The sequence below is a fragment of the Nerophis ophidion genome, linkage group LG07 (genome assembly GCF_033978795.1).
Source record: "Nerophis ophidion isolate RoL-2023_Sa linkage group LG07, RoL_Noph_v1.0, whole genome shotgun sequence".
NCBI lineage: Eukaryota > Metazoa > Chordata > Actinopteri > Syngnathiformes > Syngnathidae > Nerophis > Nerophis ophidion.
Window position 1 is genome coordinate 11200125 of NC_084617.1, and position 14281 is coordinate 11214405.

General features: G+C 41.4%; 1 protein-coding gene across 1 annotated transcript in view; it reads right to left on the reverse strand.

Annotated features, from left to right (window-relative positions):
- LOC133555925 (inactive phospholipase C-like protein 2) overlaps positions 1 to 11389 on the reverse strand; it is a 415124-nt gene extending 403735 nt beyond the window's left edge. Inside the window, exons 1-2 of the mRNA XM_061905396.1 lie at positions 11256 to 11389; positions 5338 to 5494 (exon numbers count right to left, since the gene is read on the reverse strand). Coding sequence (XP_061761380.1) covers positions 5338 to 5494; positions 11256 to 11383 — 285 coding nt within the window. The 5' untranslated portion in view covers positions 11384 to 11389. The remainder of the gene's footprint in view (positions 1 to 5337; positions 5495 to 11255) is intronic.
- Between the last annotated feature and the right edge of the window lie 2892 nt (positions 11390 to 14281).

The following is a 14281-nucleotide window of genomic DNA, read 5'->3' on the forward strand; positions in this document are numbered from 1 at the left end:
CGTGTGTATATATATACATATATATACTGTATATATACATACAGTATATATATACACACATATATGTAAATGTTTATATATATATAAATGTGTGTATATATATATACTGTATATACATATATACATAAACACACATATATATACATATATATATATATCTACACAAACATACATTCAAATACACAAATATATATATATATACACATACACACCATTTATATATACATACACACATATATAAATATACATATATATATACATACACACACATGTATATATGTATATTTTTTTACATATATATATATAATAAGTCTCAGTTTTTTGCAGATGATGTCGTCCTGATGGCTTCATCTGGTCAGGATCTTCAGCTCTCACTGGATCGGTTCGCGGCCGAGTGTGAAGCGACCGGGATGAGAATCAGCACCTCCGAGTCCAAGGTTCTCGCCCGGAAAAGGATGGAGTGCCATCTCCGGGTTAGGGAGGAGACCCTGCCTCAAGTGGAGGAGCTCAAGTACCTCAGTGTCTTGAATCGTGAGATCGAGAGGCGAGAGGCTACGCTCCCATCCTCACCTACGGTCATGAGCTTTAGATCGTGACCAAAAGGACAAGATCACGGGTAAAAGCGGCCGAAATGAGTTTCCTCGGCCGGGGGGCAGGTCTTTTCCTTAACGATAGGGTGAGAAGCTCTGTCATCCGGGAAGAGCTCAAAGTAAAGTCAAGCTCCTCCACATCGAGAGGAGCCGGATGAGGTGGTTCGGGCATCTGGTCAGGATGCCACCCGAACGCCTCCCTAGAGAGGTGTTTAGGGTATGTCTGACCGGTAGGAAGCCATGGGGAAAACCCAGGACACGTTGGGAAGACTATGTCTCCAGGCTGGCCTGGGAAAGCCTCGGGATCCCCCGGGAAAGGCTGGACGAAGTGACTAGGGAGAGGAAAGATTGGGATTCTCTACTTAGGCTGCTGCACCCGCGACCCGACCTCGGATAAGCGGAAGAAGATGGATGGATTTTTTATCGATTACGTTACATGTTGATATCACCTTATCGCCTAGCCCTATGTTTGATTTCCTTCAATAACGATGAGCGTGAAAGGTTATTACAAACGCCCCGCTTGGCCATGTTGCGCTCCAAAATACGAAAAAAGAGAGTGCCAGGAATTCGGGACCGCAGATGAAGCAAAGCCAATCCCCCTTTGCCCAGTTTCACTGCCTGCTTTCCGGGAGAAGAGGAGAAGACAAACAGAAGAAAAGCCCGGAGTGCAGGGATCATAAATAGCAGCGCGGAGCTGGCCGGCGACCAAGGCTCTCACTTGGACTCTCCTCTTGTTTTTCCTTGCGGTGGATACAAACTGTTCTGAAACATTTTGTTGCTCCTGCGAGCATTTTCTGAGAACCCTTAAGCAAGGGCTGTGTCGAAAAAAGGGACGAGCTGAGCTTTCAGGCCGAGGGGAAACGGCAAATGTTAAGATTTACGCGATAAAAATGCACCTGCTAGATATGAAATTTCACCCGACAAGGTAGAGGTTGTTTTTCCTCTCCTCTGAGATTCGCTCATTTGTTCTCCTCTGCAGTCCCCTTGGCGTTAGGGCTGCATGATTTTGAGGGAAAAATCAAATTTTTTTTTTTTTTTTTTTTACTCCAAAATTGCGATTTTTATCTTTTATACATATAAACCAGGGGTCGGCAACCCAAAATGTTGAAAGAGCCATATTGGACCAAATATACAGAAACAAATCCGTCTGGAGCCGCAAACAAATAAAAGCCATATTACATACAGATAGTGTGTCATGAGATATAAATTTAATCATGAGGACTTAAAGGAACTTAAATGAGCTCAAATATAGCTACAAATGAGGCATAATGATGCAATATATACTTGAGATGCGCGGTTTGCGGTCTCATCCGCGGAGTCCGCGGATAAACCGCGGGTCGGGCGGTTAACATGACGAAAAAATTGATTTTAATTAGATTCGGGCGGGTGGCGGTTGAACCATCCGGAAATATTTGATGTACATGGTTCTGGAATCGGTATCCTTTGCCATTCAGAGCCATTTAGGAGCCGTGTCATGAAGCAAAGAAGACAATAGGAGACGCTATTTTCCTCGAGAATGACTGCCGGTAGTCACCCAGATATTAAGTATTAGTGCGTGCTATGAAGCCATTGGCTTTGTCGCCTTTTACAACATGTACGATCTGCTTGTCAGTCCAGCATCATGTTGTGTGTGGCTTCCGCAGCAACACGCACACGACTGCAAGGCATACTGGGTGATACAGAGTACACTGATGGTTGTGATATAAACAATTTTAACACTCTTAGTAATATGCGCCACGCTGTGAAGCCACACCAATTAAGAACCACAACAACATTTCGGGAGAACATCCTCACAGTAACACAACATAAACGCAACACAACAAATACCCAGAATCCTTTGTATTCATGAGCCTTCCTGACTATTTTATACACGCCGCTAGCAGCAAACCCCGCCACCCCACCCCTCCCGTGCGTCAGTAAGGTGGGTGGGGTTGGGGACACGGGGTTGTAAAATATTTTCAGGAATTGTCACGGATACAAAGGATTGTGGGTATTCGTTGTGTTGCGTTTATGTTGTGTTACTGTGAGGATGTTCTCCCGAAATGTGTTTGTCAATCTTGTATTGTGTGGCTTCACAGCGTGGCGCATATTAGTAAGTGTTAAAGTTGTTTATAACACAACCATCAGTGTACTCTGTATCACCCAGTATGCCTTTCAATCTTGTACGTGTAATTTGGGAAACTGCACACAGCATGTTACCGGACCATCAATCGGTTCTTACATGTTGAAGATGTCTAAGGCCATGGCTTCACAGCACGCCCATATTTTTGTCATCCGGATGAACGGTATTGGATAGTCGCGAGAACGTTGGCGGTACCAATTGACTTCATTACTCTGTGAAACAGGTTTAAATAGCTCTGTGAGTGGTAAAGGCGGGCGACTTTTCATGTATTTCAGCGGGCGGTTGGCGAGCGGGTACGGTCCTGATAAAATGTTGGTTCGGGTGATATACTTGCCTATCCGCGCATCTCTAATATATACATACAGCTAGCCTAAATAGCATGTTAGCATCGATTAGCTTGCAGTCATGCAGTGACCAAATATGTCTGATTAGCACTCCACACAACTCAATAACATCAACAGAACTCACCTTTGTGCATTCATGCACAACGTTAAAATTTTGGTTGACAAAATGAGACCGAAAATAAGTGGCATAAAACACGTCTTAGAAAGTCGGAGAAAGTTATACATGTAAAAAAACTACGGTGAGTTCAAGGACCGCCAAAATTAGTAGGACAAAACGGCGCTCGCCAAATACTGTAATCAGTGGAGCATGTTTAATACAAACAGTGTGCTTTATAACAATTAGGGAGGTTTGTTTCATGATTGTCCTCCTACAGAAACCATATTAAAACAAAAAATATGTTTTTTTCCTTTCATCTTTTTCCATTTTTCATGTATTTTTGAAAAAGCTCCAGAGAGCCACTAGGGCGGCGCTAAAGATGCGGCTCCAGAGCCGCGGGTTGCCGACCCCTGATATAAACGCCTAAAACTGAGAAAATAACGAGTGAAGGAAGACATGTTCATTTTAGACTGTAAATCAATATATTTTTGTCTCAAGTTTTCCTCACATTAGAACAGGGGTGGGGAACCTGTGGCTCTCGAGCCAGATGTGGCTCTCGAGCCAGATGTGGCTCTTTTGATGACTCTCAGATAAATCTTAGCTGACATTGCTTAACACAATAATTATTAATAATTCCGCTGGAATTCACAGTGCTAAAAATAATGTTGAAAATATAAAACCTTCTCATGCATTTTAATCCATCCATCCGTTTTCTACGGCACCTGTTCAAGAAGTCGCATTAATGGTAAGAAGTATTTTATGTCAGGGTCGTTCTCCCAGGAAGGCAGACGGACTACTCGGGACATGGCATTTAGGTAAAAACATGATTTAATTTTAACAACAAAAATATACAAACAAAAATCGCTCACAGCGGAGGCACAACTTGAGCTAAGGAACAAAGCTAACGCATAAACAGACTAAGAACATAAATCAAACAAAACTTACTTGGCATGGCATGAAGCACGAAACTATGGCAAGGCATGAAACAAGTCAGTACAAGGCGACTGACTGGCAAAGACGAGCTTAAATACTGCCTCTGATTAGTGCTTGGGAAGCAGGTGAGCGGGCATTCTGTCTACCAGAGACAGGTGGACAAAATGAGTAACCAAGGAAACCAGACAAGGGAGTGGAAAAAAACAGGAACTTAAAGAGTCCAAAGGACAAACAGCACACGGCCAAACAAAAACATGATCAACAGACATGACATTTTATTTATTATTGGTTAGCTTCAGAATAACAATGTTATTAAAAAGAATAAGAGACTTCCATCCATCCATTTTCTACCGCTTATTCCCTTTCGGGGTCGCGGGGGGCGCTGGCGCCTATCTCAGCTACAATCGGGCGGAAGGCGGGGTACACCCTGGACAAGTCGCCACCTCATCGCAGGGCCAACACAGATAGACAGACAACATTCACACTCACATTCACACACTAGGGCCAATTTAGTGTTGCCAATCAACCTATCCCCAGGTGCATGTCTTTGGAAGTGGGAGGAAGCCGGAGTACCCGGAGGGAACCCACGCATTCACGGGGAGAACATGCAAACTCCACATATTATACTCTAAAAATGTTGGTCTTACTTAAAAATGCACGCATTTAGTTGTATTCAGTGTTAAAAAATATGATATAGCTCTCACGGAAATACATTTTGAAATATTTGGTGAGCCAAAAAGGTTCCCGACCTCTGCATTAGAACATGCAAGGATTTACTTAAAAAAATATTTGGCTTTTTATGCAGACAGACTCAGAGTTGTCGTCTACATCATGCTCTTAAACTGAAGGAATAATCAATAAAAACTGTACAATGTTTAAAATGTAATGTCCATACATCCATTTTCTCACGCTTGTCCATCTCGGGGTTGCAGGGATGGCTATAGCCAGGAAAGTACCCGCATTTGCAAATCATTGTATTCCGTTTATTTTTACATCCAACACAATTTCCCAACTCACATGGAAACGAGGTTTGTACTTGTATTATGGACCCCGACTTAAACAAGTTGAAAAACTTATCCGGGGTGTTACCATTTAGTGGTCAATTGTACGGAATATGTACTGTACTGTGCAATCTACTAATAAACATTTCAATCAATCAATCAATCAAAAAACTTAAATAACAGACATGGCTGAGAGAAAAAAAACCTCAACCTCAGTATATCGCGCTAAATAAAACCTTAATGTACTCACCTTGAGCTGGCTGGCATAGTGTCCCAGTTTGATTTTGAGCAGGAAGCCGTCCTCTCCCACCTGGTGCTCGGCTTTGTTCTGCAGCTCCTGAATCAGACCTTCCAATAAGCGTTTGGCCTTGAACTCCTCCTGTGGGTTCTCCAGGTCGATACTGTCCCTAATGGAGCGTTCAAATACATTAGATCAGGGATGTGGAACTGTTTTTTTCCATTGAGGGCCGCTTGTAACAGCGGATGATGTATGAGTTTGCCTCTGGATATCATTATTAATTAGATAAATTGTTTTCAGTAGACTGTCGATTTTACAGTAAATACTTTACAATTACCAAATGTTATGTAAAATTGTGTTTTTTTTATTATTTCTTACAACATTTTACGGTAAATACAAAAACAGTATCACCGTTTTGTTTTCTTGTTTTTTACGGAAAAAGCTGGCAGCTTAGTTGCCAGAATTTTACTATTAAATTTACATTGGTTTTTACTAGAGATGTCCGAAAATGGCTTTTTTGACGATATCGTCCGACTCTTAAGTACGGATATCAACCGATACCGATATATACGGTCGTGGAATTAACACATTATTATGCCTAATTTTGTTGTGATGCCCCGCTGGATGTTAGTTAGAGTTAGTGCTGCAAGGGGATCTGGGTGTTTGTTCTGTTATGTTACAGTGCGGATGTTCTCCCGAAATGTGTTTGTCATTCTTGTTTGGTGTGGGTTCACAGTGTGGCGCATATTTGCAACAGTGTTAAACTCGTTTATATGGCCACCCTCAGTGTGACCAAGTATGCCTTGCATTCACTCGTGTGTGTGAAAAGCCATAGATATTATGTGACTGGGCCGGCATGCAAAGGCAGTGCCTCTGAGGCTTATTGTCGCTCCCTTCTTCTCCCTTTGTCCGTGTACATAGCGGCGTTTTAAAAAGTCATACATTTTACTTTTTTTTTAACTATATTGATAATTTCCGATATCCATCCATCCATTTTCTACCGCTTATTCCCTTTTGGGGTCGCAGGGGCCGCTGGCGCCTAGCTCAGCTACAATCGGGCGGAAGGCGGGGTACACCCTGGACAAGTCGTCACCTCATCGCAGGGCCAACACAGAGAGACAGACAACATTCACACTCACATCCGATATTACATCTTAATTTATCTGCTAATATTATCAGCAGTCCGATATTATCGGTCATCTCTACTTTTTACAACATTATATTGTGAAATGAGAAACAGTCCAAGTTCCTTTTTTACACTGGCAATTTAGCTCCCAGTTTTTCTACCGTCAACATTTTTTTTTTCGTTTTTCCGTTCACAGTAATTCACCGTTAAAGACAAGATTTTACAGTAAAAATATGGCAGCTCAGTCAACAGAATTTTAACGCAAAAAAATGGCAGTTTTTTTCAATTTACAGTAATATGCAACATAAAATGTATTGTTATTTTTAGTAATTTGATGGGTAGGTTGTTGTAAAATCATAAGTAAAGCAGATATTTAGGAATTGAAACAATAATTTTGAGCAAAAAATGTTTGGAAAGTATGATAATTTACAGTGATATTTGTTGTAGGACTGGGCGATATATCGATATAGTCCAGTGGTTCTCAAATGGGGGTACGCGTACCCCTGGGGGTACTTGAAGGTATGCCAAGGGGTACCTGAGATTTTTCAAAAAATATTCTAAAAATAGCAGCAATTCCAAAATCCTTTATAAATATATTTATTGAATAATACTTCAACAAAATATGAATCATAAACTGCAAAAAATACAACAATGCAATATTCAATGTTGACATCTATATTTTTTGTGGACATGTTCCATAAATATTGATGTTAAATATTCCTTTTTTTTTTTAAATGTTTAGAATGAAGTTAATGAATCCAGATGGATCTCTATTACAATCCCCAAAGAGGGCACTTTAAGTTGATGATTACTTCTATGTGTAGAAATCGTTATTTATAATTGAACCACTTGTTTATTTTTCAACAAATTTTGTGTTATTTTTATATATTTTTTTCCAAATAGTTCAAGAAAGACCACTACAAAAGAGCAATATTTTGCACTGTTATACAATTTAATAAATCAGAAACTGATGACATAGTGCTGTATTTTTTACTTCTTTATCTCTTTTTTTAACCAAAAATGTTTTGCTCTGATTAGGGGGCAGTTGAATTGAAAAAATGTTCACAGGGGGTACATCACTGAAAAAAGGTTGAGAACCACTGATATAGTCGATATATCGCGGGTTTGTCTCTGCGCGATATAGAAAATGACTATATCGTGATATTCGAGTATACGTTCTCACGCAGTTGCTTTAGCTGCCGGCATTACACTGCATGCGTTTCTCCCTCTTTCTTGTCTCTCCTTCTCACAGAGACTTAAAAGAAGCGCACCTTCTTACATACGTCACGTGTGCAACGTCACACGGCCTCCCCGAGCAGCGAGGTAGCTACCTGGGTAACATTAGCCGTGGTGCTAACGGTGCGTTGCGAGTGGTAATACGAGAGAGGGTAGGTGCCAATCTGGTAACAAATGGAGGAAGAAATAATTCCCAAGAAAAACAGCCATACATGTCACACTGAGGGTGGCCGTCTAAACAACTGTAACACTGTTACAAATATGCGCCACACTGTGAAGCCACACCAAACAAGAATGACAAACACATTTGGGCGGTATGGCTCGGTTGGTAGAGTGGCCCTGCCAGCAACTTGAGGGCTGCAGGTTCGATCCCCGCTTCCGCCATCCTAGTCACTGCCGTTGTGTCCTTGGGCAAGACACTTTACCCACTTGCTCCCAGTGCCACCCACACTGGTTTAAATGTAACTTAGATATTGGGTTTCACTATGTAAAACGCTTAGAGTCACTAGAGAAAAAGTGCTATATAAATATAATTCACTTCACATTTTGGCAGAACATCCGCACCGTAACACAACAGAACAAATACCCTGAAGCCCTTGCAGTACTAACTCTTCCGGGACGCTACAATATACACCCCCCAACCCCGCCCACCTCAACCTCCTCATGCTCTCTCAGGGAGAGCATATCCCAAATTCCAAGCTGCTATTATGAGGCATGTTAAAAAAAAAAAAAATCACTTTGTGACTTCAATATGTTATGATCCGCTGCCCGGATCATATGTTTATTTTTTATTTTTGAGTCTGTTCGCGCACTCCCTTGTTTGTTCTGTCACCATGGTTGCTTATTAGTTTCACCTACCCCTTGCTTTTGACGCGCACGCACCTGCTTTGTGATTACGTCCTTTTCTGTTCATTCAGTCTTGCTTCCTCGCTTTTGTTCCACGCAACAAGCTTCCATGCTATGCTTTTGTGTTTTCTAGCTCCCATGCTAGCCCTTTGTTTTGCCTTTTTGTGCCTAGTGCAATTTTTCTGTTCTTAGTCTGTTTTTTAGTATTAATAAATCAGTATTTCTTACCTTGCGCTGTGTCCGAGCCCGATCTGCATCATGAGAGAACGCACCCGCCTCACGATGCCAGCAAAACGTCACACAATAATAAATATGGCAGTGCCGTGTTGGCTTTTTTTCCATAACTTGAGTTGATTTATTTTGGAAAACCTTGTTACATTGTTTAATGCAGTGTTTTGCACTGCTCCCCTCACCTCCCAAGGGGGTGATCAAGGGTGATGGGTCAAATGCAGAGAATAATTTCGCCACATCTAGTATGTGTGTGACAATCATTGGTACTTTGCTTTTTTCAACCTTTTTTGAGCCGAGGCACATTTTTTGCGTCGAAAAAATCCGGAGGAAAAAAAATTAAACTCAGTCGACAGTAAAAAGTTGTCGCAATTTCTGACTTATTTGGAGTTTTCTGCTGTTTTCCTGCGTGTAGTGTTTTAGTTCTTGTCTTGCGCTCCTATTTTGGTGGCTTTTTCTCTTTTTTTGATCTTTTCCTGTAGCAGTTTCATGTCTTCCTTACAGCGATAGTTCCCGCATCTACTTTGTTTTAGCAATCAATAATATTTCAGGTTTTTTTTATCCTTCTTTGTGGGGACATTGTTAATTGTATAGTTATGTTCAGCGGTACTTTGTAGACACCGTCTTTGCTCCACAGTAAGTCTTTGCTGTCGTCCAGCATTCTGTTTTTGTTTACTTTGTAGCCAGTTCAGTTTTAGTTTCATTCTGCTTAAGCTTCAATGCCTTTTCTTAGGGGCACTCACCTTGTGTTTAGTTTTTGTTTAAGCATTAGACACATTTTTACCTGCACACTGCCTCCCGCTGTTTCCGACATCTACAAAGCAATTAGCTACTGGCTGCCACCTACTGATATGAAAGCGTATTACACGGTTACTCTGCCAAGCTCTAGACAGCACCAACACTCAATAACGATACATCATTTGCAGACTATTTTAACCCAAATAGGGGAAATTACATTACACCCCCAGCAAAAAAACTAAACTCAGTCGACAGTAAAAAGTTGTTGCAATTTCTGACTTATTTGGAGTTTTCTGCTGTTTTCCTGTGTAGTGTTTCAGTTCTTGTCTTGCGCTCCTATTTGGGTGGCTTTTTCTCTTTTTTTTCTCTTTTCTTATAGCAGTTTCATGTCTTCCTTACAGCGATAGTTCCCGCATCCACTTTGTTTTAGCAATCAAGAATATTTCAGGTTTTTTATCCTTCTTTGTGGGGACATTGTTAATTGTCATGTCATGTTCAGCTGTACTTCGTGGACACCGTCTTTGCTCCACAGTAAGTCTTTGCTGTCGTCCAGCATTCTCTTTTTGTTTACTTTGTAGCCAGTTCAGTTTTACTTTATTTCTGCTTAACCTTCCCTAAGCTTCAATGCCTTTTATTAGGGGCACTTACCTTTTGTTTAGTTTTGGTTTAAGCATTAGACACATTTTTACCTTCACACTGCCTCCCGCTGTTTCCGACATCTACAAAGCAATTAGCTACTGGCTGCCACCTACTGATATGAAAGCGTAATACACGGTTACTCTGCCAAGCTCTAGACAGCACCAACACTCAATAACTACATAATTTGCAGACTATTTTAACCCAAATAGGGGAAATTACATTACACCAAACTATATCTCACGGCACACAAGTGGTTGAAAAACACTGGTTTAATGCATCCAGCGGGGCATCACAGCAAAATTAGGCATAATAATAATGTGTTAATTCCACGGCTGTATATATCGGTATCGGTTGATATCGGAATCGGTAATTAAGAGTTGGACAATATCGGATATCGACAAGAAAAAAAGACTTTACCGGACATCTAGAATTTTCAGAAGTAGCAGAGGAAGATGAATTTTCAGTTCCAGTCGATTTAAATGAGCTCACGCGCTAATATTTTGGTCTATGTTGGCTGGGTGAGCAGGTGTCGGACACCTCAGTCTCCTTGGACGTATCATCGCTCATCCATGTGGACTGGACACTGTCTTGGTTGCTTTGATGGGTCTGCTCCTGTCTCTGGCCATGCTCCCTCCACCCCAGCGGACGATGGTGTGGAACACGGCAGAGGCCACCACAGTGGATATGTTTCTTTTACTTTTTATTCATAGCTGTATGTAGAAGTGTCTGGTTGTATCTTCTGCTTTAATGTCTTTAATGTCCTCTGTGGTCTTTGATGTTTGATGTTTCCCTCGTGTACTATGGCTATGAGTTGTTTTTTTCCTTTGGCCTCAGTCTGCACCCCCTCTCCAGGGCCCAGGCTAAGACCGATTTTTAAATTGTATTTTAATCTTCTATTAAGTACCCGTATCTCATATTTTTTGTAAGGGGCGCGATCCTGTTCTGTCTCCCTGTAATGTTTGTTTGATCTTGAATGGGATTGTGCTGAAAATTTTAATTTTCCTGAAGGAACTCTCCTGACGGAATAAATAAAGTACTATCTAATCTAATCTAATATGGTAAATATCAATTGGATCTATTGAGCAGGTTGGTTGGAAAGAGGGTCAGAGAGCCTTACCAGAGTTGGCCCTCGATCCACTGGGAGAGATAATGTCTCACTTCAATGGGGAAGTGTTGCCCGTACAGAGACTGCATCTGGTGGAGGGCGTCTCCCTGGAGCTGCTGGGCCTGGATCCACACTGCCATCTTCTACACCCTGTCAAGAGAGGAACCAGCAGGTCAGTCAGGGCGCTTCTTCATGGTGCTGTAGTACCCCCTTCTGTCCAGGTTGTACCCCTCCTTCTGTCCGATTGTAGCTGAGATAGGCACCAGCGCCCCCAAAGGGAATAAGCGGTAGAAAATGAATGGATGGATAAGAAAGGAACTTGATAAATCGCCACATGCGTGTGTGTTTTAGAGGCGGTGAGAGCGCTCACTCTTAGCAGCTGTGGGCGTTAGTTCCATTGAGAAAAAAAAGGAAGGGAGTGAAGCCTCTTGTCATTCATTTAAAGTCTCTGTGCGGAGAGGCGGGGTTGCCAGGATGCACACAGTGCAAGAAGTTAGCCCCTGGCCACCAACAGTAGAAGACAACAAATGATAACATTCCCTACCAAACCACAACAGTTCTTCAAAGTGGTTCTGCACGCTGTGATTGGACGAGAGGGCTTTGCGTCGGGTCACTTAGTAAAAAAAAAAAAATGGTTTTACCGTCAACACTCAGCCCTTTTTAAAAAACAAAAAATGGCACAGTCAGTTGAAGGTGAGAAATGAATGAGCGAGGATGTTTGTGGTGTGAAGTCTGTGGTGATGATGGTTAATGTACACACACACACACACACACGTTTACTTCGCCAACAGGGGACTATCGGTTTTCATCGACCAAGTGTTGACCTCTATTTCTGGTCATTTTAAGGTATATTTAAAACAGTTAAAAAATGTGTGGCTAATTTGCGAGTTAACTCTGGACAATCATGCGATTAATCACAATTAAATATTTGATTTATTTATTATTTATTATCTACTATAGAGACAGCACTAAACATTTTTTTTTCTAACCAAATGAATACATAAATGCTGGAGTGTAAGTGTCGCTCCATACCATTTAACAGGGGATCAGTGTCATTTTGTTCAGACAATGAGGGGACTTTTATTTTGTTCAGACAATGAGGGGACCTTCATTTTGTTCAGACAATGAGGGGACTTCTGTCATTCTGTACAATCCAAGTGGGAACCTTCTTTTCTGTTTAACAGCACAAAGTTAAAAACAAAACTCTACACATAAAATTGTCTTTGAAGGTCTGTATACTATTGTGCAGGTTCTGACATATGCTGTAGGTAACTCCATCAAAAAACCAGATGATAGCTTTAAGGCTGTTCAAGTGCAGGGAACAGCGATTGTTGATGGACTGAACCATGATAAATTGTGGTAGTTAAAACTGAAGTCATGTTATTGAGAAAAAATATCATTTAGAAAATATTGTCCCTTACATAAGTTCACATTCAAAGAACAGACACACTTTGTGCTCTAAAATATAAAAGATGGTCCCCACTTGGATTGTACAACATGACAGAAGTCCCCTGATAAATGGTATGGGGCGATACTCACACTCCTGCATGGATCTACTCATAAATTATGGAAAGTACTAAATGAAATCCTCATCAATAATCATCTTTTAAGATATATTTCGAACAGTTAAATGTGCAACAGTAGAAGACAACAAATGATAACTGATAACATTCCCTACCAAACCACAGCAGTTCTTTAAAGTGGTTCTGCACGCTTTGATTGGAAGAGAGGGCTTTGCGTCGGGTCACTTAGTAAAAAAAAAAAAATGGTTTTACCGTCAACACTCAGCCCTTTTTAAAAAACAAAAAATGGCACAGTCAGTTGAAGGTGAGAAATGAATGAGCGAGGATGTTTCTGGTGTGAAGTCTGTGGTGACGGTGGTTAATGTGTACACACACACACACACACACACATACTGTACACCAGTCTTTTTCAACCTTTTTGGAGTCAAGGCGCATTTTTTTCATTGAAAAAACCCGGAAGAATGAAACTCAGTAGACCATAAAAAGTCATAGTCGCAATTGTTGAATATGACTTTAAACTACGGGTCCCCAAACTACGGCCCGCGGGCCGAATCCGGCTCGCCAGCGTCCAAAATCCGGCCTGCAGGAAGTCCCAAGTTAAAAGATTTGAATTGTATTTTTATGCTTGAAATTGTTTTAAATCTGTCCTTTCTAATCCATTTTATATTGCTTGTTACTCTCGGTGTCTCCTAGCCGGCCAGGCAAATTGTATTAATTAAATATGCATTTTCCCTTTGATAATGTGACATCATTGCACTCGGAATATATATATATATATATTTTTTTTTATTAAGTCTCACCTTAAAACTCATTTGTATACTCTAGCCTTTAAATAGACCTCCTTTTTATACCAGTTGATCTGCCGCTTCTTTTCTTTTTTTCTCCTATGTCCCCCCCCTCCCTTGTGGAGGGGGTCCGGTCCGATGACCATGGATGAAGTACTGTCTGGCCAGAGTCGGGACCCAGGATGGACCGCTCGCCTGTGTATCGGTTGGGGACATCTCTACGATGCTGATCCACCTCCACTTGGGATGGTTTCCCGTGGACGGGACTCTCGCTGCTGTCTTGGATCCGCTTTGAACTGAACTCTCGCGGCTGTGTTGGAGCCACTATGGATTGAACTTTCACAGTATCATGTTAGACCCGCTCGACATCCATTGGTTTCGGTCCCCTAGAGGGGGGAGGGGGGGTGTTGCCCACATTTGAGGTCCTCTCCAAGGTTTCTCATAGTCAGCATTGTCACTGGGTGTGAATTCTCCCTGCCCACTGGGTGTGAGTTTTCCTTGCCCTTTTGTGGGTTCTTCCGAGGATGTCGTAGTCGTAGTGGTTTGTGCAGTCCTTTGAGACATTTGTGATTTAGGGCTATATAAATAAACATTGATTGATTGATTGATATATATTAGGGCTGTGAATCATTGGGTGTCCCACGATTCGATTCAATATCGATTCTTGGGGTCACGATTCGATGATATATCGATTTTTTTCGATTCGATTCTCTATTCAAAAACGATATTT